The sequence below is a fragment of the Tiliqua scincoides genome, chromosome 8 (genome assembly GCF_035046505.1).
Source record: "Tiliqua scincoides isolate rTilSci1 chromosome 8, rTilSci1.hap2, whole genome shotgun sequence".
Classification (NCBI taxonomy): domain Eukaryota; kingdom Metazoa; phylum Chordata; class Lepidosauria; order Squamata; family Scincidae; genus Tiliqua; species Tiliqua scincoides.
In genome coordinates, this window is record NC_089828.1 from 60,018,754 (window position 1) to 60,045,862 (window position 27,109).

At 58.1% G+C, this 27,109-nt stretch overlaps 1 protein-coding gene across 2 annotated transcripts; it reads left to right on the forward strand.

Annotated features, from left to right (window-relative positions):
* Window positions 1–1,596: 1,596 nt before the first annotated feature.
* On the forward strand, window positions 1,597–25,423 carry STX1A (syntaxin 1A). 2 transcript variants are annotated; one of them, XM_066634960.1, is made up of 10 exons: window positions 1,597–1,762; window positions 9,719–9,796; window positions 11,065–11,164; window positions 15,755–15,829; window positions 16,618–16,691; window positions 18,389–18,497; window positions 20,243–20,316; window positions 20,484–20,621; window positions 24,018–24,128; window positions 24,578–25,423. In XM_066634960.1, exons 1-10 carry the CDS (start codon window positions 1,733–1,735, stop codon window positions 24,653–24,655), a joined length of 867 nt encoding a protein of 288 aa, XP_066491057.1. In that variant the 5' UTR covers window positions 1,597–1,732; the 3' UTR covers window positions 24,656–25,423. The 2 variants fall into 2 exon arrangements, with proteins under 2 accessions (XP_066491057.1, XP_066491056.1); XM_066634959.1 differs by lacking the exon at window positions 24,578–25,423 and having other exon boundaries at window positions 23,899–24,022.
* Window positions 25,424–27,109: the final 1,686 nt, after the last annotated feature.

Genomic DNA, 27,109 nt, shown 5'->3' on the forward strand with positions numbered 1-27,109 from the left:
AAAGTGCCTCTATCCAGTTAGCAGGGTAACTGTATTATGATACATGGAAATGACAGCGGACTCCTGTTAACACCTTATTGGTTCCATGCTGCATCATATAACATCTAATTGGCTCTCAGAAAAATCAGTCTCATGGGTCAGTTTTGAATTTAAAAAATCCACTTTCTGTTCCATAAGGCAGTTGTGTTTTTCTGGTTTTCTGGTTAATTGGCCATAACTTTTGATAGAATACAGATATTCCAATGACGTTTGTTTCATTGCATTCTGCATTAAATTACCTTTCATATATATAGGGAAGTTCTTTCCCCTCATGCACAACAGCAGAACTAGGGGACATCCACCAAAATGGAGTGGCAGGAGAGTTAAAACATAAAATTTATTTAGCCAGTGTGTAATTAGTCTCTGGCACCCCTTGCCACATGTGCTGATGTTGTGATGGCATCTAGCCTGGACTGGGGATTGGACAGATTTCTGTAGGAAAACTCCATCCCAGGTTACAAGCCGTGATGGGTCTGTGCAACCTCCTGGTTTTAGAAGTGGGCTGCCTCAGAATGCCAGCTGCAAGGGAGGGCACCAGGACGCAGGTGTCTGCGGTCTTCTGCGCTCCCCAAGGCACTTGGTAGGCCGCTGTGAATGGAAAAATCGGAAGCTGGACTCCAAGAGCCTCTGGCCTGATCCAGTTGGGCTCTTCTGTTGTTTGTATAGGGAAGTTTCTCGGTTTGCCACCTGCTGAGCCTGACACTCCTGGCTGAGGTCCTTGCAGGAAAGTTTCAGAGGCAGCTGGGCAGGATTGGTGCTGCTCCTGCTGCAGGAGACTTCCTGGGGTGCTGTTCCTGCCCCCCTCTGCTGGGAGAGGGTGGCTGGTGGTCAGATCCCCAGGGAGCTTCCTGGCAGAGTGCCACTGCAGCACTGGAGCCGCTGAAGCCTCCCTCGCAGGGCTGTTGTCAGAGCGGGTTGTAAACCCCAAGAAGGGCTGTCCGCCATTCGAGGCTGCCAACGGGTCCTCTGCCCGGATTCCGCGTGCCAGCAGGTGGCGGGCCTGCCAGCCCAGGGGGTCGCGACACACCCGGCGGTGCCGGCCTCCCCTGGGCGTGCCGCGAGCAGGGAATCGGAATCCGCGAGTCCTCGGGCAGGCGCGCCGGGCTGCCCGCTGCTCGCCCGGCCGGCCCCGGAGCCCGCACTGGTGCGCCAGCCGCGCCGGCGGCAGCGGTGGAGGTCCTCGGGGCCGGGCCGCCGGACGTGTCGGCGCTGCGAGCCGTCGGAGAAGCAGCACCCGGAGCGTCGACTCGTGTGAGCGCCTCGGGGAGGCTCCGCTGCTCTCCGCGCCGGGCAGGGCCGGCCTGTGCCGCGCGCGCGCCCCCGCCAGCTTCCGACTGCGAGCCCCTCGGGGCGGTGCCGGGGCTCAGTCCTGCTGCGCCGCGCCGACTCCCCGGAAGCACGTCCGCCAGGAGCGGGGGGGACGCACAGCCCCCGAGTCCCCGCCCGGCCGACGGACCGCTCCGCCTTCGGCAGCGAGCGCGGAACCCGCAGCCCCCTGGGCGCGAGCGAGCCTCTGGGCGTGTCCGGAGCGCCTCGGGCGCGCCGCTGACGAGCGAAGGGGCCCGCGGGTGGCCGCCCCGCCTGGGCCCGGCCGCACCCTCCCGACTCCGGCGCATGTGCCGCCCGCCCCCTCGCTCCTCCCCCGACCGGAGCGGCGCGGAGGCACAGCGGAGCGTCAGCCGCCGCCGGCGCGATGAAGGACCGGACGCAGGAGCTGCGCACGGTGAGTGAGCCCGGCCGGCCGGTGGGGGCGTCCCCTCGGGGCTGCCGGGAGGGAGGGGACGGGCGCCGCCCCGGGGATGCGGGCGCCACGCAGGAGCGGAGCGATGCCGATGCCTGGAGTGTCCCCTGCCCGCTTCCCTGGCAGGGACGCCCGTCCGTCTGTCAGGCTGTCTTTGTGGGGAAAGCTCGTCCCCCAGCCGGGGGCTAAGCGACCCTTCCCCCAACACGTGACCTGCGGGGGGTGGGCAGGTGGTCTGTTTTAAAGCTTTTTCTCCCGCCTTTTCCCCCAGCGGGGGCGGTAAAAGGCTCCCCCAGTTATGAGCTGTGCCCCAGGGGACTGGAAACAAGGGTGAGAGTTACCCCCCCCAGGCACTAGAATGAGCCAACAAATTTAGAAATGATCCCTCCTGCCTGTGAGCCCTTTTAGACCTGTGCAGGGGGGGGTGTCCTGAGCAATGGGGGGGGGGCTGAACAAAGTGGGGCCAAGGACCAGCCTGCTTTCTCTTCCTTCCCCCTCTAGTAAAGTCTGTAGGGTCCCCAGACCAAGAGATTTCCTGAGCAGGACGGAGTAGCCCCGCCCCCAGAGAATTTCAAGGCATAAGTTGATGCTTGGAATGGGATGTGGGGGGAGGGGCTCTTGGTGGCGGCTCTTCTGCCTTGCCTGTCTTAACCCCTTCGCAGGAAGGCAGTTGGCAGCTGGGGGAAGCAGGATGCTGGGCCTGATCCAGCAGAGCCTTCCTGTTGCCCTTATTGGGCAGCCTCCTTCTTCCAGGGGTCAGGTGGGCTAAGTGGCAAAGCCAAAGCCGAGCAGGCTGGCTGTGAAACCTGATCTGGAGCACATGGCCTCTGGGGAAGCAGAAGTGTCTCTGGGTGCCTGCAGAGTGCCTTCCTTGCGCAGCCAAAGGGGTTTCAAACTGAGACCCAACCAAGCACTGGAGATGTGCAGGAGACCCACCTGGCCCTAGATGCGCATTTCACTCTGGCCAGGACTGCGCCACATGAGGCAGTGTCCCTCACAACGTCCTGTTTTCCCAGGTGCCAGATCAGGGCAATGGCAGAGGTGGCTCTGGCTGACCCCTCTGCCTTTCAGACCTGGAGGCTTGCTCAAGTCCTGGCCTGGGAGGGGGCAGCTGACTTCCAGTGAGCAAGTTGCCAAAAGGAGCTGCTCCTTCTGTGAAGTTGCTCAGTGCCCACAGAGTGGCCGGAGAAGGGGCAGGAAGGGGCTGCTATTGGCCATTCTGATCATTAAGTGCAGCTTCCAAACCCAGCTGGGAGAGGGATGGGCCTCCCTGCCCTGTTTGGGGGCCTTCCCTGAGCCAACCGCTGTCAGGGTCGGGGTGCCTGGCTGAAGAAGCCTCAAGGGTCCAACCCATCACAGCAATTTGTGTGTGCAGCCAGTCCCATCAGTGGTGATCAGCCTAAAGTCCAGCCTGTGCCTCCAAGTTCTGAGCCTGGAGGACAAGCAGGCAGGGTCTGGTCTGCCTGCCTTCTGTGGAACTACCAGGGTACGGGGCTGAGGCCTCCTGCTCCTGTGCTGCAGCAGGAGGTGGGCAGCCTGCACATCTTCTGCCCCTCTCAAGCCCATGGGCAAGAGGTAGTCCTGGGCTCAGAACTCCCACCCTCTCTCCAACTTGGGCCGCTGGGCCTGGTGAGCTGCTTTGTGGGAGTTCCTGGAAGTGCTACCAAAGGCAAAGCTGGGCAAGGACCCTGTGCTGGAGACCAGAGGCCCCTCCCTGACCTCTCTGCAGTCAGTCTGGGGGCATTGCGGAGAGATGGGGAGGTGTTGGGTTTTCTGCCATCTCCCTGCCCCTTGTGCCTGGGACAGCCTCATGCTGTGCCCGCTTGATGCCCTCATCCTTTCCTTTGGCACCCCACCTTTTCCACGTGCCCACGCTGCATGTGTCAAGACCTAAAAACCCTGTATCTTCTGTCCGCCTCTTGTCCCCCTTGGTTGACTCCCATGTGTTGAATTGTAGATTGTCAGCCCCTTGGGGCAGAGACCTCTGCTCTTGCACTATGTGAAGCATTTGGGCTGCCTTGGAGGAGCTGTGGGTTGGATTTGTTCATGACAAGCTTCTAGTGATGGATCAAGAAAACCAGAAGACAACCTGTGGGGCCAAATCTGCAGGTCATCGACTGGGGGAACGAGCCAAGGCAGACCCACCCTCCTCTCCAGAAAGGGGCCTGTTCCCCCACAACCAGTGCAGTAGACTGCCAGGGCAGCCAGCAAACAGTGCCTGCGGGGCTGGACCGTGTCTCCTCCTGGGTGTTCTGGACTGGTGCTGCTGGCATGTTTGAGGACTTGTGATGAAAGGCAAGTGCCGTTTCTTCACCCTGCTGGTGGTATTTGATGGCTAGGAGTGGGAGTCATGGATGCAGCAGCAGTAGTTTAGTAAGCTCCGTGGCGCAGGGTCCTGAGTGGCTGACTTGGCTCTGACTCACGAGGAAGTGTTGCAGAGCTGGGGATGTGACAGGGGCTTCTAAAACGCCATGGCGAGGAGAGACTGGCCAGGAGGAAACATCTCTCTAAGACTGAGGGGTGCCAACTCAGGCCCAAGAAGGACTGCGTTCAGACCACCTGCATTGTGTGCAGTGGTTTTGGATTCAGGTCCCGTGATCTGGTTATACAGTGCCAGGCAGTGGGGCTGGCCAGGACAGCGGCAGGTGAGAGTAGCTGGGATCCGCCCTGATGGGCTGTTGGCCTGACCTTCCTACAAGGCCCGGAGGGAGGCTCCTCTGCACAGCGAGATGTTTCAAGATGGACTCTGCAGCTTGTCCGAGGACTGGTCTCCCCGTGACTCCTGAAGGACAGGGCTGCCCCCTGGCGTGTGTGGAGTGTCTGGAAGGCCCCTGGTTGGCCACTGCTGGACCTTCCTAGTCCAGTGAGGGGCTCTTCTGGCAGCCACTGGCCCTGATAGCAACACGGAGCTGCCATGTGCAGCAGCCGTCTACCTCTGAGCACAAGGTGTGGAGAGGAGAAGAGAACGCAGGAGGAGAACTCTGCCCAGAGCTCCTGGCTGGTGTGTCCCTGGCAGTGGGCAGCTGGGCTTTGTGGGCTCTTGGGCTGCTTTTGGCCCCTGTTGTATGAATAAATATATCGCTGTTCCCTTCTTGGTGGAAGGATTCCCTGGGATGGAGCGGCCTCTGTGCCTTCGGTGATGGTTCAGGGATCAGTGCAGTGGTTTGAGGAACGTGTTAATTTTGAGGTGGCCTGTGACACAGCCATCCTCCCTGCGTCTGGCTAGTCCCCTCTTACAGCCAGCTAAGCCAGTGGAACTCCGGCCATCACCACATCTGGCAGCGGTCAGTTCTGTAAGAACAATGTATTGTGTTCCTCTGGTCTGCCTTGAATCCCCTGCCCATCTTGGCCTCATTAAGTGACCTGCAGTGATCTTGGCATTGAGTGCCCTGCAATTCTGTATAGGGACAGGGTGACCAGACACCCTCTTTTCCAGGACATGTTCTCTTTTTTAGCCTCGTGTCCTGGAAAAGAATTTAAAAGTCCTCCTTTACCCTGCGAGCAGGCAGCACAGAGCCTCCTTGGAATGAATACATTATATGTAACGAAATATATGTCATATAGTTTAAAATGTAATAATAAGTAATATGTTGTTTAAATTGACCGCATGAAATCAACGCGTGAGTGTTTTTAGCTTTTGTCTTGTCTTGTCCTCCTGGTCCTCTTTTGGGCTTATGACATCTGATCATCCTGCATAGGGAGAAACCTCTTCCTGTGGCCATTCCTTGGAAACTCTGTCCTGCCCCCCTCTGCCCTCCTCTTCTCCCCCTGGAGAGCCTCTGTCAAGAAAGTCTGGATTTTGCCATTTAAAAAAAGCCAGAGGGGACAAGAGTTGAATCCCTCCTTCCTGTGCTGTGTGTGGCTGCAGTTTCCAGCCTGCAGCAGGTGGTGCCTGGATGTCAGGGTTGTTCTCTTGCCTCCCCTCCCACATCTCCTGTTTCGCCCTCTTTTGTTCCCTGCTTTGTGATGCGCCTTGGGGTCCAATGGCTTGTTGTTCTTTCCTTCCAGTGCGGCCTTCCCACTGCCTTGCCACCTGGGGGGGACGGGACGGGGACGTGCATCACTGTCAGTTCAGAGCCACCTCCCCACCATCGCTGCCCAGAATATTGTTCTGCTCTGGAATGGGAAGGGGGAGCCCTGCAGCGGACGTTCCTGTGTCCATTTCAGCAGGCCTTGTGTGTCTTCCAGGAGAACGTGTGTGCCAGTCTCTGAGCAGCCCTTTCTGGGACCTGCCCTGGCTGGGCCACCCCTGGTTGTGGGAGGGAGGTGCGCCTGCCTCCTGCCTGAGAGTCCTGCCGAAGTAAGGGCGGGGCGGCTGTTCGCGGCCTCCACTGCTGTCTGCTTTAATCAAATCCAACCCGTCAGTGCTTTGCAGATGAAGACAGGCGTCCCTGTGGACTGACGGCAAGGACCACTTCCTGTTGCGCACAGCTGCAGGCCTCTCCCTGCCACGCTCTGTTGGCTCCTCCGTTGCAGGCAGCCAGTCATGGTCCAGAGTGAGCCATGGGGAGGGGGGGTAGCAAGCAGGCAGTTCGCATGAGGTGTGAACTGACCCTCATCTCGAAGTCTGTCTAGCTCTGGATTGTCCATGCTGGTGTGGGGGGTGGGTGCCTGGAGATGCTGCCAGGTGATGATGACGGGGCTGGGGCGCCTTCCTTATGAGGAAAGGCTGCGGCATTTGGGCCTCTTCAGCCTAGAAAAGAGACGCCTGAGGGGGGACATGATTGAGACATACAAAATTATGCAGGGGATGGACAGAGTGGATAGGGAGATGCTCTTTACACTCTCACATAATACCAGAACCAGGGGACATCCACTAAAATTGAGTGTTGGGCGGGTTAGGACAGACAAAAGGAAATATTTCTTTACGCAGCGTGTGGTCGGTCTGTGGAACTCCTTGCCACAGGATGTGGTGATGGCGACTGGCCTGGGCACCTTTAAAAGGGGATTGGACAAGTTTCTGGAGGAAAAATCCATTACGGGGTACAAGCCATGATGTGTATGCGCAACCTCCTGATTTTAGAAATGGGCTATGTCAGCATGCCAGATGCAAGGGAGGGCACCAGGATGAGGTCTCTTGTTATCTGGTGTGCTCCCTGGGACATTTGATGGGCCGCTGTGAGATACAGGAAGCTGGACTAGATGGGCCTCTGGCCTGATCCAGTGGGGCTGTTCTGATGTTCTTAAACTACAATTCCCAGAAAGCCTTGCAGGTCTCTTGTTATCTGGTGTGCTCCCTGGGACATTTGATGGGCCGCTGTGAGATACAGGAAGCTGGACTAGATGGGCCTATGGCCTGATCCAGTGGGGCTGTTCTGATGTTCTTAAACTACAATTCCCAGAAAGCCTTGCAGGTCTCTTGTTATCTGGTGTGCTCCCTGGGACATTTGATGGGCCGCTGTGAGATACAGGAAGCTGGACTAGATGGGCCTATGGCCTGATCCAGTGGGGCTGTTCTGATGTTCTTAAACTACAAATCCCAGAAAGCCTTGCAGGTCTCTTGTTATCTGGTGTGCCCCCTGGGGCATTTGGTGGGCCGCTGTGAGATACAGGAAGCTGGACTAGATGGGCCTATGCCCTGATCCAGTGGGGCTGTTCTTAACTACAATTCCCAGGAGGCCTTGCAGGTCTCTTGTTATCTGGTGTGCCCCCTGGGGCATTTGGTGGGCCGCTGTGAGATACAGGAAGCTGGACTAGATGGGCCTATGGCCTGATCCAGTGGGGCAGTTCTTATGTTCTTAAACTACAATTCCCAGAAAGCCTTGCAGGTCTCTTGTTATCAGGTGTGCTCCCTGGGGCATTTGGTGGGGGGCTGTGAGATACAGGAAGCTGGACTAGATGGGCCTGTGGTCTGATCCAGTGGGGCTGTTCTGATGTGCATCTCCTCCAGGAAAGCAGATGCTTCCTGGTCTGCCAGTCCTGCCGCCGCTTAACCTTTACGCCTTGTCTAACGAGGCCAGGGTGGCTTGTTTGAAAGCCTGTTAACTGCGCTAATTAGCCAGGCCACCCTCCCCTTTTGGCGTGCTATTCTTAGCAGCTGCAGCCACTGAGAAGGACCACTGTTCCTCTTTGGCTGTGCCACAGGCCTCCTCAAAATTAACATGGCCCAAGTCCTGAATTGCAGACTGGATGCATAATGAGTGGACTTGGCTGAAGACTGCCCCCTTGCTCCAGACGTGCCTCCTTTCCCTGCGGCTCAAGCATGGAGACCGAGGCTTCCAGCAGAGAGTCTGTGTGCTGGTTAATCTTTCGGAAAAGAAAAAAGCATCCCCTTTCAGAAGTGCCACTTGTCGGTTGCTTTCTCAACACTTTGGGGCAGTGGAATGACCCAAGAACGCTGGCCTTCCATGGTCGAGGAGGCCTCTGTGGCCAGCAGTGCTGGCTGGCTTCTTCCAGGCAAGCCAGAGCTCCAGTGATGGGGGGCGGCCCTGCCCTGCCCTGCCCTGCCCTGCCCTGCTTGGGATGCACAGGAGGGGAAGGGTCTACAAGACAAGTGGCAGCCCCTGCACTGCTGGCTGTTCCTCTTCCAGGGACGTGACTCCCCGAGAGGCGAGGGCAGATCTCCCTGCCTGCCACGGGACAAGCCTGTTGGAGTCACAGCCACGTTCTTTCTCATGTGGGGAGCTGGATTGAGCTGCCTCCCCCGGTCCTCCCCACTGGTGCTGCCTCAGTGCTAGCCTCTAAACTCTTCTTATAACCTCAGCTTGGGTGTGTTTGTGCCAAGGCCCAGATCTGTAGATTTAAAAAAACTGAAAAATTATCACATGGAATGAAGGCGGGGAAAGTATGCGTCTGTCTTCTGAAATTCTCTGATCAAACCGGGCGTTTTCTGGCAATATTCTAGGTTCCCTTGAATGCCTTCAAGCTGGAACAGTGTCTTGTTCCAGTTGATTTGTATCTTGTCCATCTAGTTTAGAACACAATGTCTTTTACATCTCAAAGCAGAATAAAAGTATTTTCAGCACTAATAAATGGCAGATAGTTGTACATCCCTCCCGCCTCCCCAATTAAACTGGAAGCCCACCTCATGATGACAAGGGTTACTTTTAGAGTGCTTAAGCGCTGACTGAAGAAAAGTTTAGCTTTCCTGAAATCAGGAATGGTCCCATCGCTGACCTCTAATCTACAAGAGGAAATGAGTTGCTGAAGAGCTTTGCCCATTTCAGCTGTGGACAAAGAAGGGAAAAAGACAGAATTGTCTTTTACAGTCTTAATAGTCTATTCCAGAGGTCTTCGACATTTTTCATGCCCTGATCCCAATAAATAAATACAGTATGAAACTGGAGACCCACTGTCAATCTGCCTCCCTGCCAGGACCCTATCCGACCCCCGCTCCACACACACCCAGCTCCCATAATGCCCTCCTAGCACTGTTCACTGTAGCCAAATATTCTTATTAGAGAGCAGAAAATGTTGGAGCTGGGCTCGAGTGAAAGCTATTTCAGCACAGTTGCTGAGAACCTGAGCAGGACTGGGAGACAATCTCTTGGAACACTGGATGCCTCCCCCTTTACCTGTTGGTCGGACTTTACCTAGTCCAGTTGTCTGCAGTTTCTTTCGTTCCTGTAAGTTGTCGCAACCCCACAACTGAGGCTTCGTGACCCATTGGGCTCACAACCCCAAGGCTGAAGAACGCTGGTCGATTCATCTATTTGGTGAGGTGGTGCGCATGGCTCTCCAAACTCTTAAGTGTCCATGTTTGTGGATCTCCTTTTTGTCCAACCATCTCTGCTGCACTCTGGATCAGTGAAATGAAAGAATGGCCACCAGGTTTGTCCTCAGGTTCTTGAGGGATGTCACAGGCTTGACGGGACCCCGTAAGGCCTCAAGTCTCAGAGGTGGCCTGGCTGCCTTTCTGACCCAGACATTTGCCAGAGGGCGCTCCTGGGGGAGTGTTAGGAGTGGCCTCACTCAGAGGGTGGCTTCTTGCTGTTGCAGGCCAAGGACGGCGATGAGGAAGAGGAGGTGGCCGTGGGGGTGGACCGCGATCGCTTCATGGACGAGTTTTTTGAACAGGTGAGTCGTAATTGTGCAGTAGTGCTGGACAGCTGGGCCCTCCTCTTGCTTGCACCTTGTCGCTGACCCGCATGGTGGATTCCTGACAGCCATTCCAATGGCGCAGTGCAGAGGGACCCCCAGCAGAACTCTGGCGGGGCAGCAAGTGGCCGCTGGGCTGGACATCTCCTCGCCTTGCTCCGCCGGGAAGTTAATGGATCAGAGCTAAATTGGCCAAACAGGCGGCTGTGTCTGAAACATCCCCTGAAAGGGTTAACTTAATTGTGAGCAGGTTTGATGGCACAATAGGTAACATCTGAGGGCACAATCCTAACCAGTTCTACTCAGAAGTAAGTCCTATTTTGTTCAGAGGGGCTTACTCCCAGGAAAGTGTGATTAGGACTGCAGCCTGAGTGAGCAAATGTGCAAGGAAATTCACAGTGAAGATAAGGTTTGCTCAGAGTGTCAGGTGAGGATTCTGTAATGGTGAGTGAATCACTGAGCAGGATTCTTCCTCGACTCTGCTCCTGCAACTCCAGGGTTAGCCACAGCCAAGAAACCAACACAGAAGTGAAAGCAGCTGTTCTGGAAAGAACAAAGCTGATTCAGAAGGCAGCAGACCAGGTCCTCACTGGAGCACCAGCAGCCCCAGGGCGTCCTTGACCATAGTTGGCGGGGGAGCATCTTTGCCAGCAGGGCTGTGTGGGGCAAGTGATGGGGGCTCCCAGCCCCCCAGGGTGAGCTGCCCTCACAGAGCTGCCACACATGTTACAGCAGTCTGGATTGGTAGTCCCAAAATTCACACAAAAACAACAACAAAGAGTAGTGTGGGTGCTACAGCACAGATTGGGGGCTGCAGCACAGAATGGAAGGGCTCTGCCGCCACCGTGCCGCGCCCAGGTGGGTAATTTAGGCACACCTAACCCTGCCTGCAGGCTGTGGTTTGAAGGCTGCTGATTTAGATGGTTGCAGCTCATGCTGCTGGGTTATTCGAGGGGAGGGGGCTTGCAGTAATGCAGGAGTTCCTGAAGTCACCCCGTTGGCTGGTGGGGGAAGGAATTCCCTGTGGAGGCACTTCCTTCTCCCTCTCATGCACACACAGAGAGTGGCCTGGGAAGCCTGGGGGGGCAACTGGGGACCGGGGCCCACATGCGCAGCATCCCCTGCTGCTGTCCTGACACTCTTTGAACAGTTCCTGGCTGTGCCAATGGGAGCCGCGAAGACCTGGCCGTGGAGGACTTGGCAGCTTGCCAGCGTTGGTGATTCATTCTGTCCTTCTTCCCCTATAGGTGGAAGAAATTCGGGGGTTCATAGACAAAATTGCCGAGAACGTGGAAGAGGTGAAGCGCAAGCACAGTGCCATTCTGGCTGCCCCCAACCCGGACGAGAGTAAGGCCGCCTTGCAGCCCCTTTGCCCCGGGAGGGCCCCTGGTGGTGCTGCCCTGAGGAGGGACACTCCTGGCCCCTGCAGGTGGTGAGCCCCATGCCTGCGGGTAGGCAGCAGGAGCGTGGCAGGGAGAGGGATCTTGCAGCTTGAGGGGTCCCCGGTGCTGATTGCACTGGGAGTGGAAGACGTGGCAGGCAGGATGTGACACCCGGCGGCCAGGGATCCTTTGCAGGGTGTGAGTGACGCCGCAAGAGGCGGTGCGGAGAGGCTGTGGGCTTGTTTGGACTCCCCGGACTAGCTTTGCAGTTGGTGCCTTTTCCTCCTCCTCTGACCCCACCTGGGGCTCCCTTTGTCAGAGTTGGGACCTTGTGTACAGCAGTGAGCTTCTTCAACCACTGCCTTGTTCCCCCCCCAGCCACCCCCGTTCCAAACAATACAGCATTGTTTCCAGCAGCAAGCAGGCCTGTCACGTAAACACTAATTAACTCTCTCGCCCGATTCAGGCAGAGCGTTAGATACCAGTGCTCTGCAATTATCTGTGCCTTAATTTTGGCAGCCTGGCTCCTGACACGCCTGCCTGTCTGGCAGCATCCAGGGCCTGTGGGTGGCACCAGAGGCAGAGCATGCAGAGGCTGGGGAGGGGGCGTTCCCGGCTCCCGCCAGGGCTGAGGTGCCCACCTGCTTGGGGAGCGGAAAAGCACAGTCTGGGCGCCTCCGAAGTGGCCCAGGAGGCGCATGGCTCCTTTGCTGCATTGGGTGAAGCTGCCATGGGTGTGTGTGCAGGAGACCTGGACCTTGCAAGGATTGGGGTGGTCGTTCCCAGGTCGAGGGGGAGGGCAGTGGCCGAGGCAGATGCACGGGGTCTGGCACTTGTGAGTTCGGGAAAAGGCACAGACACAAGGGAGGTTTGCACAGTGGGGCGTGGAGGGAGGGGTTGGGCGGGGCGAGTCTTCCTTCCTTCCTTCCCTCCTCTCTGTCTCTGATGGAACAGGGTGGCAGGAAAGTCAGGTGGGTGATGGCTCCGGGTTGAACAGGGGCTGTGGCTTTAGTGAAGGGGGGCGTCTCTGCAAATTCTCAGGTAGGTGAGGCAGAGTCTCTCCCCAGCCCCACCTGCCCCTTCCTTCTACCTGTACCTGCTCTGGGCACACTCTGATCTGGATTTTCAGGGAGCAACAAGCGTGTGATACGTGGCAGCAAAGGCGGGAGCCTTGTGGCACCTGGGAGGCTACCCCAGCACTCCCCCCCCCCCGATGGAGCGGCCTGCAGCCCACAGAAGCACCTCTGAAATCCAGGAATGGATCTTTCCGGGGCTCCGGGACTGTGTGCTAAGGGAGCGCTTGTTGGGATGATCTGCCAGGGCTTAGTGGAGCTTGCAGTCTTGCTTCCAGAATGGGATGACTGGACCAGATCTCCCCCCTCTGCCCCTCCCCCCGGGTGCCTACAGCCCTTCTGTGTTCCTTGCCTGGCTGCCAGCAGCTCCTCTGCCTGCTGCCCACTTGGCAGCTTGTTGGCCGGCTGCCTGCCTGGCTCCCCACCTCCCTGCTCTTGGGTTTTCCTCCTACGAAGATTCTTGCCGGCTTCCTGCTGGCGCCTTCTCATCTGCTGCGCCCGTTTGCTGCCTGCTCAGCTGTGCCCTTGTTATGAGTAGCCCTGAGCAGTGGCAGGTAGGAGCTTGGAGACCCAGGGCCCGTCCTAGGCCTGTGCAGGTGGCCTACCACTGGCTCGGGTGTTCCCTGTGTTGTCCTGCTAGTCACTAAAAGAAACCAGAAAGCTCCATGTTTTCCTTCAGAAAACGGGGCCTTGCTGAAAAGCATCCCGGCAAGTTTGTGGCTGAGGTGAGATCAGAACGCAGGACTTTGCAGCTGCCCTCTTCAGCCACCTTGCTGTGCTCAGTGTCGTATTTCCTGTCTGCCCACACCTGTGCAAGGCAGGCAGATCGAGCTCATGGCTGGGAGGGCAGGTTTGGTGCTCAGCGAGGCATATCTGCCTGGAGCTGGTATATGGAACATGCGCCTGCAGCACTGTCAGTGACCCAGGGAGAGCCCACATACCTTGGCTGTGTTCCAGCCTGTGGCTCAGGCGTGGATGAGGGGGGCATGAGGAAGGGTCCTCCTGAGGAGGACTACAGCCGCTGCAGCACAGCCTCCTAGCCAGACGGGTTCAGAAAGGACCCTCAAGAATGCCGCTGATGCTGTCAGAAGCCACGGAGAGGTCCGGCAGGCCCAGCAAGGACACGCCGTCCCTGTTTGGTTTCCAGCACCAGACGTCCACCACGGCACTGGTTCCAAATCCAGGTTGGGAACTGGCTAGTTCAGCAGTTTCTTCCTGAAATCCCTGGATTTGAGTGTCCAGAAGTGGAGGGTGGGAAACTGCCTGTCCTTGTGCAGCAGGGGGAGATTTCTTCAGCTGGGCGTGTGCAGTGCCCAAGGAGACTCAGTTGCTCCTCAGACAGGGCAAGCTGGAAAGACCCCACAGCTGCAGCCACGTAGACACCAGTGGCGCTGGTGTCTGATGCAGAGTCCCCGTTGTCAGTTCTCTGCATGTGCCTCACAGGCTGGACCCGGTGGGCATCCGAGGGTTCTTGTGCTTCCCAGAAGAGCTCTGCCCGTAGCGCTGTGGGCACAAGAGACGGGGGCACGGCAGGAAGCTCTCTGCCCCCCTCATCACCGTGCAGGCAGCTGCAAGTGGAGTTCTGGCAGGCCCCAGGGTTCCTTCTTGTGTTGCTCCAGTGGTCTTCCCAGCCTGGCTTTGCTGCCTGCAGCTCCAAGAGGCCCTCCTGGCTCTGCAGCTGTCAGTGGCCATGACCTCTCCCCCCTCCAGTGGCCTTGACAGGAAATTCCCCCAGAGCCATTCAGGAATCCAACTGGGGCCTCTGAGGACTGACTGTCCAAGGGGGCTGTTCTTATGTTCTTATGTTCTTATGGGGTTCCACCCTCAGAGAGGCTCCTGTCCCCATCCAACACAACCTGGTAGTGACCCTTACGCAGGAGAGAGAGGTGTGCTTCCTCCACCACTGCAAGGTCTCCCCTCTCCTGCCCAGCAAGGGAGCAGGCATTTACTCCGAATAGAGGAAGGCCCACAGTTGCCGTGGCAGCCATAAAATCCCAAGCCTGCCCTTGCTTCTCAGATGATCTGGGCAGCTGCTGGGGGTCAGGGGCCTGGAGCCAGGTCCACTTCCTGAACACTCGGCTGGCAGCATCCACCTCGCACCGGCTTGATGGAGGCAGAGCGTTTCGGCAGCTCCCGGGTGTTCCTAAAGGTCTTGGGGTCCCAGGCAAGGCATGTGGGGAGTGCTGATCCCAGATTGTGAAAGAACCCGCACTTCGGGCAGAAATCGTCCCTTGAGGTGCATGTTTCTGTTCAAAAACTCAGGCTTAAAAAAGAAAAAGATTATTTGTTAGGGTTAGGGTAATGTCACAAATGACATGGGAGAAGGGATGCCCTTCAGAGGTGAACATCTCCGGTCAAGCCGGAGAGGAAGCTGTGTTTGTGGTGTGCAGCTTGTTTGATGGTCAGTGCGCAGCCAGTTCCTCCATGCGCAGTGCTGAGAAGGTGCACGCCTCTGTTCAATCCGTGAGATGGGCTGACAGTCCCTGAGTCCAGCTCCCTTCTGCAGCTTCTGCTGTCAGCCTACCTGGCTTGGTCTTGGGGCAGAGCCAAGAGAGCTGAGCTGGGGGGGGCGTGCCCTTGCCGCACCTGCTTCTGTGCCACCAACATGCTACTGCTCTGCCACTGTTGCTTGGCTACACTGGCGCTTCCCAAGTTCAGGTGATGGCAATTATCTCCTCAGGTGGGGGAGGGGAGAGCAGAGCAGTCACACCTGCCACTGTGAGTGCCAGGCAGTGGGGGGGGGGGCAGACCAGGATCTTGGAGCACCTGCTGTGGGAGGAGTGGCGCAGAGAGCATTTGGACGCAGGAATGAGGGGACCTGTGAGAAGCCTGGATCGTGATACCTGGTGCAGAGAGGGCAGGGAAGGAGGGAGGTGCCCACCCCCCTCTGTGAATACCAGGACTTGGGGTCACCCAGTGACACTGAGCAGCAACAGACAGGACATGGTTCAGGACAGGCAGAAGGAGGGATTTCTGCACCTGTGGAACAGGCTGGCACAAGGTGTGGCCTGGGTCCTGCGTTGAGGGCGCTTTGCCAGGGGACAGGGGGCATTCCTGGAAGAAGAGGCGGTGATCTGTCAAGTGGCTACGAGGCCTGATGGAGCTGCCAGATTCTGAGGCAGCTGCTGAGGGGGGTCAACAGGGAGAGGGGCTGCAGCTGGCGGACCTGCTTGGGGGGCTCTCTGGAAGCTGCTCTTGTGACTGGAGGATGACCTGACAGCTTTGCTCTGAACAAGCAGGCACGTGGGGGGGGGGCACTTGTTAGTCACCATCACTAGCAGAGCCTCCGTGCTTGGGGGCAGTCTACCTCTGCATACCGAATGCTGGGGAGCCAGAAGAGGAGAGGGCCGAGGTCTGTGGGCGCCCAGGAGGCAGCTCTTTAGCCACTTTGGGGGGCAGGAGGACGACCTTCTGATCCAGCAGAGTCGGTCCTGCTTGGCGCTCGACTTTCCAGCACTTCTCCTGACTCTTCTCCCTTCCAGAAACCAAGGAAGAGTTGGAAGAGTTGATGTCTGACATCAAAAAGACGGCCAACAAAGTGCGCTCCAAGCTAAAAAGTAAGTGTCCACCCACATGGGGGGGGGGAGGTTTGGCTTCCTAAACCCCTCCCTCAGAGACTGAAGCAGGGAGGTTAAGCCAGCTGGCAAGAGACTCCGTCAGTGCAAGGACAGCTTCTGCAACTGGCCGAGACTAGCCTGGGAGGAGGTGCTGTTGCAATGCCACTTTCCATCAGCAGCCACCAAGTCACAGAGCCAGCCAATGAATCCGTAAAGGGCTCCCTGTCCCCAAAGGGCTGACAGTCCAAAAGAGACACACCAGCCAGAGCCCCCGGGAGGAAGCTCGACTGAAGGAGCAGGGAGGCCACGCTCACTCTCCCCCTGCTAAACGGAAGAGGAGCAGCCCCACCTGAAAGGGACCCCCTGGAGGGTGGCAGGCAAGGGCAGCCAGAGGAGTGGGATCTGTTTGGACCAGGCAGGTCTTCCGTGGGGGCAGCCTGGCTCTGGGGGAGCAATGGGACAGGAGTGGACTTTCTCTATCAGCAGTCTGCAGGCCAGGGCGCACTGTGCAAATCTGCCTCACTGGGCGGCTGTGTTCACCTTTATGGTGCAACGTTCGCTTTCTTGTAAAGTGCAGCAAACCCCTGCCTGTCGGGGAGCCTTGCTGGGCGCAGCGGGCAGGAAAGGGGAGTGCCTCCACCAAGGACCTTCAGAGGGGCTGCCGTCTCCTGCCTTCTGCAGAGCTATTTTTAGGCCAGGCTGGGAGGCAGGAGTGAGTGAGACCCATCTGTTTCTTCTCTGAGAACATGCTCCACTTTTCTGCTAAACCCCCCCCCCCCCCCGCCCAGGTATCGAACAGAGTATTGAACAGGAGGAAGGACAGAACCGGTCGTCTGCTGACCTGAGAATCAGGAAGACACAGGTGAGTCCTGCCCCAGGGACCAGACGTGGCTGCTGGCACTCTGTGGCCTGAGAGCGCGGAACCCTGAGCCCTGCTGCAGGAAATGTGCAGGGGCAAGCAAAAGTGGCCACACACACAGTGGTATCCAGCACAAGGTGGCCATTGTGAGAGACCTGCTGGCATCAGAGCCAGGTGGGCCCCTCCACACCGACCGACAGCAGACCCTGAGCAGTGGACGTGGCTCTTGGGCAGCCCCCATTGCAGGAGAAAGAAGCCATTCGCTCGTTCCTGAGTTGCTGGCTGCTTTCCCACAAGGCAGCAGCAGTGCATATGATGCCCCTAAACAACTCCGTGTCCCAGTATTGATGATGATGGCGTGGCTGAAGCAACAGTATAGAACTCCAGAGGCCTGCAGGGAGCCCTCTAACTGCCTTGTGGTGCTTTTTGAACATGCCGGGTGGTGGCTTAGTTCTGCCCCAGGCCTGGGACAGGCAGGAATGGCTGCCCTTCTCCTTCCACCAGTCAGCCAATTGGAAGGCCAGTGGGTGGAGGAAGCCACGCACTTTGAGGCGAGGTGGTGCAAGTTGCATCGGCGGCAGATTGCAGTGGTCCAGAGAGTGGCAGATTTGGGGTGCCCTTCACCCCTGATCTGCCCCTGCTGCCCCATCCCCAAGGCCCTAGTGATCTGCTTTCCCCCTGCTGAAAGCACACAGAAGGAGAATCTTCTGCCGTCTGCTGCTCAGACCGAAAGAACCCACGTAGTGCAGAATCCCTTTCCTCCCAGCAGCCGACCAGGTCACTCACAGACAGTGTACAAAGGCAATAGTCTTCTTGCTCAGAATCTGGTGCTCTGAGATAGACTGCTAAACAGGGATGTTCCACTCTCAGCTGTCGCAGCTGGAGAGAGCGCAAGATGCACTCTGTGGGAAGTGGGAGGTCTGGCTAGCTCACACCCTCTCTTCCCAGTGAATCTCGACCAGGCCCTTGAAACCAGAGGACAACAAAGGGAAAAGGTGGGATGGACAAAGGTGGGAAGAAAACAGTGGGGGGGGGGCGGCTTAGTGAGGTGGTGGAGAGACAAGCCAAGGACAGGGCCAACGCCTGACGTAGCGGAGCCCAGTCCTGTCCAGAGGCTCCTTGCCCCTCGCCACTCACACCAGTCAGGGCTCCTCCGGTCTCTGGGCATGCACAGGAGCACGTGTGTTTTTTGCTGAGCAGCTGCAGGTGACAGGCTGGGGATGTGCACGTTGAGGGGCTGTGTGCGACTGATGCCTCTTTACATACCAGGGAGCATTGCCCTGCACCCCTGGGGGGGGCAGCTGGTCTTCTGCTCCTGGACCTTATTGGGGCCACGCTGCTTGCCAGACAAAGGTGCCCAGCACCCCAGGATCACGGTGACTACCTCAGGGTGACTCTGCAGCCTGTTGAGGAATCTGGGACTTTGGTGGAAGGGAGGCCAGAGATTGGGGGAAATGAGCAAAAAGGAAGGGGGTGTCGGGACTTCCACTGTGTAACAGGCGTTACCAGTCCGTCTTGCTCGGAGGGGGGCCGGCTTCAGGCCTGAACCCCGAGGCCTCCCAGTGCTTCTTGCTGGAGGCAAGATTTGGCCAGGAGGTCCAGATTCTCAGCACTGGGCTGCCTCTGTTCCTGGGGGTGTCTGTGCCTGAAATGGCTCCGGGGGCCGCCAGGAGCCCACTGGTGTGCTTCCTTCCCCACAGCACTCCACCCTGTCGCGGAAGTTTGTGGAGGTGATGTCGGAGTACAACGCCACCCAGTCCGACTACCGGGAGCGCTGCAAGGGACGGATCCAGAGGCAGCTGGAGATCAGTGAGTGGGGCTCCGTCTGCACTCTCCGAAGGGCTGTCCCTCTGTGCGCGTCCTGCAGGGCCAGCCGGGCTAGATGTGCATTAAGTGCCGTGTGGAACCCCTGATGCTGCTCACAGCTGAGTGCAGAATGGCAGAGTCCCTCTTTGATGAAAAGGGGGCTGATATGGAATTGAGCTGGGGGGGAAGCTTCATCCTCCCGCCTTCCGTGGTCCTGATCCACACTGCATCCCTGCAGAGCTGCCGAGCGCAGAGGGGATCCTGCTGTGCCTGGCGAATATGTGCCTGTAGGTTTTGGTGGGGTGGGAGTTAAATCCCTCGGTGCAGCGGTAAGGGGTCGCTCCGCCCCATGTCACTGAGCCCCCATCTGAAGCCCCTTCCTCGGGCAGGTTCCCCACTGCCTCCCCACATTGAGGGAACCCGCTTGCCCGTGAGACGCCTGCACTGCATCTCGAAGGGGCAGCAGCCACCCTTTTGTGGACCTTCCCCTTCAGCCTGCTTTGGGGCAGCAGACTGTGCAGCACCTCCCTTTTTCCAGGAACCAGGAGCTGCCGTGGGTGAAAGGAAGTCAGGAAGAGCGAGGGGGCAGTCTGTGTCCCACCTCCCATCTGCAGAGGCTCAGGGTCTGGCTGGACCCCAGGCTCTCCCCCCCCCCCCCGGCTGTGCCTCATTCAGCTGTATGCTTCCCTGGCTGCCAGCACAAAGGGTGGGCGGTGGAGAGCGGCTGAGCAGGTAGGGGGCGGAGGTGTGGATGGGAGAGATCAGAATAGAAGGCTGAGTGGGAGATGTGGTGGAGCAGAGAGGACAGGCAGTTGCAGGAGGAGCAGAAGGGCCCCCAGCCTGCTACTGGCACACCCCCCTCGGTTCCTCTCTGCTGCACCCAAGAGTGCCGGAGCACCACACCTGCCTCCCCGCCAGACCGCAAGGTCCTCCAGAGCGGTCTGGGGGTTGCCCTCTGCTTGCTGTGGTGGGCAGAGCAGCCCTTTCTGCTTAGCTCTCTGTTTAACCTCTCTGGCTGCCTGGACTTTGCTGCCCCCACCGAGGCAGAAGGAGACTGCCCAGGAAAAGCCCCTCTCCCATGTGGATGAAGAGGCCCCAGCTCAAGAGGCTCTTGGAGGCCAGATAGTTGTGGGCCAAATAGGAGTGAACAGACTGGGCAGGCAAATCCATCAGACGTCTGTTGGGTTGATCCAAAGGAACAGAGCAAATGGGGGAGGCCCAGGATCTAAATCAGGCCCCGATCCAGAGGAAAGGCAGGACCAAAGGGGCTTGCGCAGTCCTAGGAGTTGGGCCCCTCTGCTCACCTGGGGCGGACATGCCTCTGCCAAGCTGCTGCAGCTTCCAGGAATGAACTGGGACGCCCTTGTGTGTGTGACCGTGAGACATCTGGGCGACATCAAGTGAGTGGGGGGGGGCAGTGTTGGGAAAGGGGTTTTCTGCCCCCTTGGCAGGGACCTCTCTGTGGAATCTGCTTCTGCAGCTGCAGCGAGCGCTGCCAGCACAGATGAAGAGAAGCTCAGAGAGGGGAGGAGAGCAACCCACGACAATGGCCACGCAGAGCGTCTGTGTTCAGAGGCAGTCTACCTCTGGGAGAAGGATGTGGCCTCAAGACCTGCAGAAGCTTTGTGCAGGGTCTGAGTGAGGGCAGGGGGTGCTGCCTGTTTTCAGACCACCAGCTGTTGGGAAGCCAGGGGGGAACTGCCCCACCGTGTCCCGCTAACTACAGGCTCTTTGGTGCTCCCTTGCAGCTGGCAGAACCACCACCAGTGAGGAACTGGAGGACATGCTAGAGAGCGGGAACCCAGCCATCTTCTCCTCCGGGGTGAGTTCCCTCCTGCTGCTGTGGGGTCCGGTTGGCCTGAGCCCCAGATCCGATTGGGCGGCTGCCACATGGCTCTGCATACAGGCCCTGCAGGACCTCTGGCCGGTTGAACCCACCTTGGGGGGCCCTTCCCAGCTCAGTGCTCCAGGACGCTTCACCTCTTCCAGATCATCATGGACTCCAGCATCACCAAGCAGGCTCTGAGCGAGATCGAGACCCGACACAGCGAGATCATCAAGCTGGAGACCAGCATCCGTGAGCTCCACGACATGTTCATGGACATGGCCATGCTGGTGGAGAGCCAGGTGAGAGGGCCACCTGCTGGCCGGGGGACAGGGGCACCCGCTTGCTCTTTGTAGGAGAGAAGTGGGCGTGGGGGAGTAGCTACCCCACCAGGGACAGGGTGGAGGTCAGGAGGTGGAGCCCTGCCTTGGGTTCTCCCCCTGAAGAGGCTGCTGCAGACCTGCCTTGAAGCCCAGCCAGCCATTCCTCCTCTTGAACAAAAGGCAACCCTGTGTGCGTGTTTCCCTCCAGGCCCCAACGTGTGGATCAGGGGAGTCAACCCTTCCCCCCAGTCTGTTTCTTGCCAAAACATGCCCCTCCTAAACCTGCTGTGGCCCCCAATTAACTCAAACAGGCACTTCAGTGGCACAGGAAGGGGGGTTCTGGCCCTTCCCAGCCCCCAGAAGCCCTCTGCATTGCCCCCCCCCCACAACCATGCATTGTTGAAGGAGTCTTGTGGGTGTCTCCCAGCAGTGGTGTGGTTTGGGTCTGACATTACTGTTGTGTAGTAAGTGTTGTGTAGTTAGTAGTAGACGGGGGGGGGCTGGCATAATGTGGTCCATGGGATCACGAATGACTGAACAACCATTCCTGTTGTGCAAATACCCCTGAGGAAGGGCTGGGGGGAGGGGCGTCGCACTTGGGGGTCTCCTTTCTCTGGGGCCAGAGCCTTCCCACCCTCAAGTCCACCCACCTGAACCGGGCGCAAAATGGCTGTCTTGAGGAGGATTGCCCCTGGCTGGGGGTGTGTGTGTGTGAATGGCTCCTGGCTCTCCAAGTCAGCCTCAGAGCCCCTCCTGACCCCTGTTTCTGCCCCCACCCCATGCTATCATGTACACCTGGATAAGGGCAGTCAGGAACTGGCAGGTAACGTCCACCTCTTCCAGTGCTGGAGCCCCTGCCGCATGTCTGTGGTGCATGGCCCTGTGTTGTTTTCCACGCATGCGCCTGTGCTGTTGAGAGGGGGAGTGGGAGCTCTGGGTGCAGCAGGGGACGTGGCTGGATTGGGACATCTGTCGCTCTGCTTGCTGTGTGGTTGCCCCCCCCCCCCAGCCATGTCCCTGGATTGGGACAGGCAAGGCAGGAGGTGCCTGGTTCAGCAGAAGCCCCCCTGCTTTGCCTGAAGAAGGTCCAGGCCCTGCCAGCATCTCTTGCTTAAGGATGCAGGGGAAGGGGGTTTAAGAACATAAGAACAGCCCTGCTGGGTCAGGCCACAGGCCCATCTAGTCCAGTTTCCTGTATCTCACAGTGGCCCGCCCAATGCCCCAGGGAGCACACCAGATAACAAGAGACCTGCAAGGCCTCCTGGGAATTGTAGTTTAAGAACATAAGAACAGCCCCACTGGATCAGGCCATAGTCCCATCTAGTCCAGCTTCCTGTATCTCACAGTGGCCCGCCCAATGCCCCAGGGAGCACACCAGATACCAAGAGACCTGCAAGGCCTCCTGGGAATTGTAGTTTAAGAACATAAGAACAGCCCCGCTGGGTCAGGCCACAGGCCCACCTAGTCCAGCTTCCTGTATCTCACAGTGGCCCGCCCAATGCCTCGGGGAGCACACAAGACAACAAGAGACCCGCATCCTGGTGCCCTCCCTTGCATTGGCATTCTGAGGCAACCCACTTCTGAAATCAGGAGGCTGCACATACACATCATGACTTGTATCCCATGATGGATTTTTCCTCCAGAAACTTGTCCAATCCCCCTTTAAAGGCATCCAGGCCAGATGCCGTCACCACATCCTGCAGCAAGGAGTTCCACAGACCAACTAAGACCCTTCTCTGCCTCGGGACCTGGAGAGCTGCTGGTCAGAGCAGGCCAGGCTGGGAGAGGCTGGCCAGGAAGGCTGTTGCTTTGCAGGTTCACTTACTTGTAGCAAAAGATATGGGTCGGTGGCTGAACTGCTTTAGGGCACGGCCAGGAGAGCCTCTTGGAGATCTGCAGCCTGCAGACAGAGCTGCGCCCCTTTCCTCTGCTCAGAAGAGCTTGTGCAAGTTCTTGAGGCACCACAGAGGACTGTCTGGACCTGGGCAGGCCCTGCCATTGCCACACCAGGGAGTGTGCACACTCCCTCCACCTGGGAGTGCTCCACCCTACTGCAGCTTTTTCTGCACTTCCAGAACCCCTTGAATGTGGTGGTCCAGATTTCCCTTGGACTCTTTCCTCGAACTCCTGACAGTGTGGAGGATTTGGAAGAGACCAAGAGAATGTGACTGGGGGCAGGTCCCTGCACGTGCCCCTCTGGCGCCACAAGACAAGGCTGCTGGACATGCTCTGGCTGGGGGGGTGCAGCCTGCTTGCCCAAGCCTTTGTTGCCCTGGAGAGCAAGCAGAACGAGAACATTGGCTCTCAGCACCCCAAGTGTGCACACTTCACCCTGAGGCTGTGCAGGAGAGATTCAGTCAGCACCGCTTGCGGTCCTGGCTGCTACATGACCGGCCTGTGAGAGCTTCTCCACCAACCCAACCTCCACTTGGGGCTGCTGCTCACCCCTTGGCATCCAACACTAGAGGTGCTGCTCTGGTTTTGTGGCACTTGGAGCTCCTCGTCTGCTCCCTGTCTTGGATAGAACTTCCTTCCAGTGCAGAACGTCCCAGGGAACTGGGGGGGAGGGGCAGAGGCCTCAGCACAACCAGTCTTGCAGGGTGGCTCTGAATTTTCAGAAAGGACTTGATTTCTGCCATGGTGGCATCTGTGGTGCTTTGCTTCTGTGCTCCTGGTGTGGGGCCGCCCCTCCCCCTCTTGCTGGGTTGCGTCTGTCCCTCTGTCCTGTCTGATGGCTTCCACTGAGTGGGTGTTTTACCGTTTCCTGAGCATGTTCTTGTGTGTGCACACCCGTTTCCCCTGCTGTCAGTCCACCAGACCCCTTTCCTCTGGCCTCAGCCCCTCTGCCAAGGACAAACGAGACATTGTGCAGCCAGAGCCTTCCCCATAACCGTGGACCCCCAGCAGGTAGAGCATAGGTCTCTGTGTGAGAAGGCGGTGGGAACTCGCTCCTTGCAAGGTGGGCCAGGGATGATGCACTGGACTTGGGGGCCAGGAATTTGAATCTCTCCTCGGCCACAGATTCTCTCTGTCCAGTTCCTCCCTCCTGCACGTGGTTGTCCTGGCTAAAAATGGCAGTGGTTCACCTAAAACATTTTCAAAGGGCTGAAGGTGCAACTTGACAAATTGGGGAGCTTCAAAGGGGCCAAATGAAACCTTTTTAGGGTGTGGAGTAAGCCACCCCAGAATGTCCCTGGTCTGTGGGGAGCAGGAGGGAGTTTCCACTCTGTGACGTTTCCTCTGTTCCTGACGGCAGGTTGGGTGCTGAGCTGGCTGGGCGTGGTCGTCCCAGTCAGGCAAGCTGGAGCACCCAGAGGCCCATGAAGACGAGTCCTGAAAGCAACTGCCCCCATGCGTCCTCCACTGTGTGTGTAGGGAGAAATGATTGACCGCATTGAGTACAACGTGGAGCATGCCGTGGACTACGTGGAGCGGGCCGTATCAGACACGAAGAAGGCTGTCAAGTACCAGAGCAAGGCCCGTCGGGTGAGTGCAGCTCTGCCCACTGTTGGGGTCTCGCTCAGCACAGGTGGGGGCCACTGCCGAAGCTCCTCTGCCAGCCCTGGCGTCAGATATATGCGCAAGGGCTGTGACTTGTGGTGCAGAAGTGCACTCTGTACTTCCTCAGAGGGGCACCTTTAGCTCTGAGGGCTTGCACCCTCCATCTGCTGGACCTGCTCCCTGGGAGTGGTGCTGTTCCTTTAGTGAGAAAGGCGCCCTCTGGTGTCTCTCTTGACACACTGCAGCCCAGCTTTCAATCTGGGCCAAATGTAGCACCATCCAAGCATCCACCGCTGCAGGTGACCCAACATGCAACCAGCATTCTGGGGGTCTTGTCACCCCAGCTCTTTGATAAGCCCCACAGCCGTCTTTGCATGCTCAGAGACACCCTTGGCAGGTCACTGATGTAACTTTTGCCTTCTTTCCCCACACAGAAGAAGATCATGATCATCATCTGCTGCGTGGTGCTAGGAATCGTCATTGCCTCCACCATTGGTGGGATTTTCGGCTAGGAGGTCGCACAGACTCTTGTCTTGTGGACACCCGGAGTTGAAGCGGTGCCAGCCCCAGTGGGGCTGCCTCTGGCCCCCCCAAGGCCTGCGGTTGTCATTGGGGGTGGGGAACGGACAATATCTGCTGACCAGCACTTCTGTCTCATGCATGACCGTGTGTTGAATGCTGCGTGTTGGGTACTGTGGGGGTGGCTAGTGCTGTGGGGGCAGAGCGTGCAGGAGCTGCTGCCCTGCCTGTTGGTGGAAACTCGGTAGCCGCATTGCAGGAGCCCCACTTTGCAGCCCCCCTTACTTCCTCTTGTCCCTCTGGATCTTGAATTTGAACCCTTTTCCGTTGGGGTGGGGGCACCTTTCTCCCTCCAGTGAAGTCATCTTTTCTGCCCCACCCCCTGCAAAATGAGCTGGCCCACCTCTGGTCTTCTCCCACTAGTGCCCCAGAGAGCGAGGGGGCACTCACATGCAAGGGCTGCTCTGCCTTCTCCTTGCAAGTGCCGAGCCTCGTCAGTCTTCCCCTCTCCAGCTGTGGCAGCTGCAGCTCTCGGCCCACGTGCAGGCAGGCGCTCCAAGCCTTGAGCTGGGCTTTCTTACCCACGTCCTCTTTCTCTGCTTCCTGCAACCAACCTGCTGGGAGGCCCCACTTCTGCCCCTTCCCTCTGTTTGGCTGTTCCTTCTCTCCCAGGCTGGGGACTCTGTCCTGCCTCCTTCAGAATGCAAGCCAGGGCCCGTGTGGCTGCCTGCCCCAGCAGGACGAAGAAGCCTTCCTTCCTTTGCCCAACCCCCACTAAACTTGCAGACTTATTCTTCAGTGGTCAGGAGGGAGCTTCACACCAACTCAAAGAGCCAGCAAAACTAAGCAAGGGCAGCCGGCTCTGGGCACTGTGGCAGTTTGGGACTGATAGACTGACACTACAGGTGACTGCCAGCAAATGCCCTTGTGCTGGCCATGGCCCTCCCCTGCCAACCTCCACTGCTGTGAACGCAGGTTTGCGCACCCAGGCTCCCTACTCTGTGCCCGCCCTCAATGTGCATGCCCTTCCCTGTTGTCACTGGAACCACTTGCATGTGTGCAGCTTCAGCTATGCATGACCCTCCAGTCTCCCCCGTGCAGCCTTCCTTAAGGCTGGAAAGTGCCAGGGCTTCTGACACTTGTGGCCTGGCTGTGCCCACCCTTCCCAACGCTCCACGGGCCACCTTTTCTCTTCTGTACAGTCTAACAGCCCATGTGAGTCCCTTCTCCGCCTTGGTGGCGATATATGCAACACAGCAAGTGCCAAACCCCCACCCAGCCCCCAAAGAGAGTGGCCTTCAGCTTCCTGGGCCCTTCCTCTTTTGGCCCAGCTGTGCTGTGGCCCCCTCCAGCAGGTCCATGTCACCAGCAGTCTCTTACCACAGCTGGCTCCCCCCCCCCCCGGCAAAAAGCTGCTTGCAGAGGGAGCAGTGCTGATAGAGGGGGTGCTTTTGACTACACTGCTGACTGGTCAGGGAGGGAACAGCTGCTGTCCAGAAATGCCCCCTGGATGAAGGGAACAGGTCCTGGGAGAGCAGGGGTTAGATCCTGCTCCATGGCAGAGATGCTCTCAGCTTTCCTGTCCCTCTGCAGAGCTACACAGCAGTTCAGGGCCACAAGCACCTGGGAGCCAAGGGGCCAGATGCCAGCCCTGTGCTGGCAGGTGGTCCTCCACTCCCTCCCACCCACCCACCCCACTCCCGCAAGGGGCACGTGGGTGGTAAAAACAAGAGCCCAGTATCTGCCTGCATTTAGATTTTGCTTCCTAGACCAGCTTCCTCTGTGCCTGCACCGTAATAGAGGCTTCGTTTACCAGCTGCCACTGGAGGCCTCCCTCCATCTGATCACCACTGCCTTTGTTGCATGTTGATGGTGCTGTTTGTGCTCCAGGCCGCCGTTAAGCTCTCCAAAGGCAGCAGCCACCTGGCCGCGAGGCCTCTACACTGCCACGGCCCCCCATGCAGTATTCCACACCCTTGCTGGGGTGGGCATGTCGTCAAACTATGGCTGACGTAGAGGCTCACCTGGAGTTGTCCAGTTGCTGTGCTGTGTGCACCAAGTGCCCTTGTCTTCCTGCAGCCCCTGACTCTGCCTTGCTGCCCGTCTCAGTGGATTTAAAATGCCCCCCCCATTTCCTCTCTTTCCAGTCTGCCTGTCCTTAGTCCCCTCTCCCATCCTTCAGGTGGAAAAACAGCTTCCTTCATGGATGTAATTTTATGTAAAATAAAAGTATTTTATCCCTGTGAAGTTTCATTTTCCCTCCTTCGTGAACTGGTGGGGCAAGGCGCGCATCCCACATGGAACGCAACACCCATCGTTTCAGGTTCCGGCAGCAGCTGCACTTCCCTCCCCGCCCCACCTCTGAGCTTACTGCAATGGCCAGGAACTGGCACCCAAGAGACCCTGTGCCCTCCTGCACACAGGAGGAAAGGCCCAGCTGGCAGCCA

Bases quoted from the DNA above. Each gene is read 5' to 3' on its own strand.
- STX1A (XM_066634960.1), top strand. From the start codon at position 1,733: ATGAAGGACCGGACGCAGGAGCTGCGCACG. The intron at 1,763-9,718 runs GTGAGTGAGCCC...TTGCTGTTGCAG, and splicing joins GGACGCAGGAGCTGCGCACG to GCCAAGGACGGCGATGAGGA. The intron at 9,797-11,064 runs GTGAGTCGTAAT...CTTCCCCTATAG, and splicing joins TGGACGAGTTTTTTGAACAG to GTGGAAGAAATTCGGGGGTT.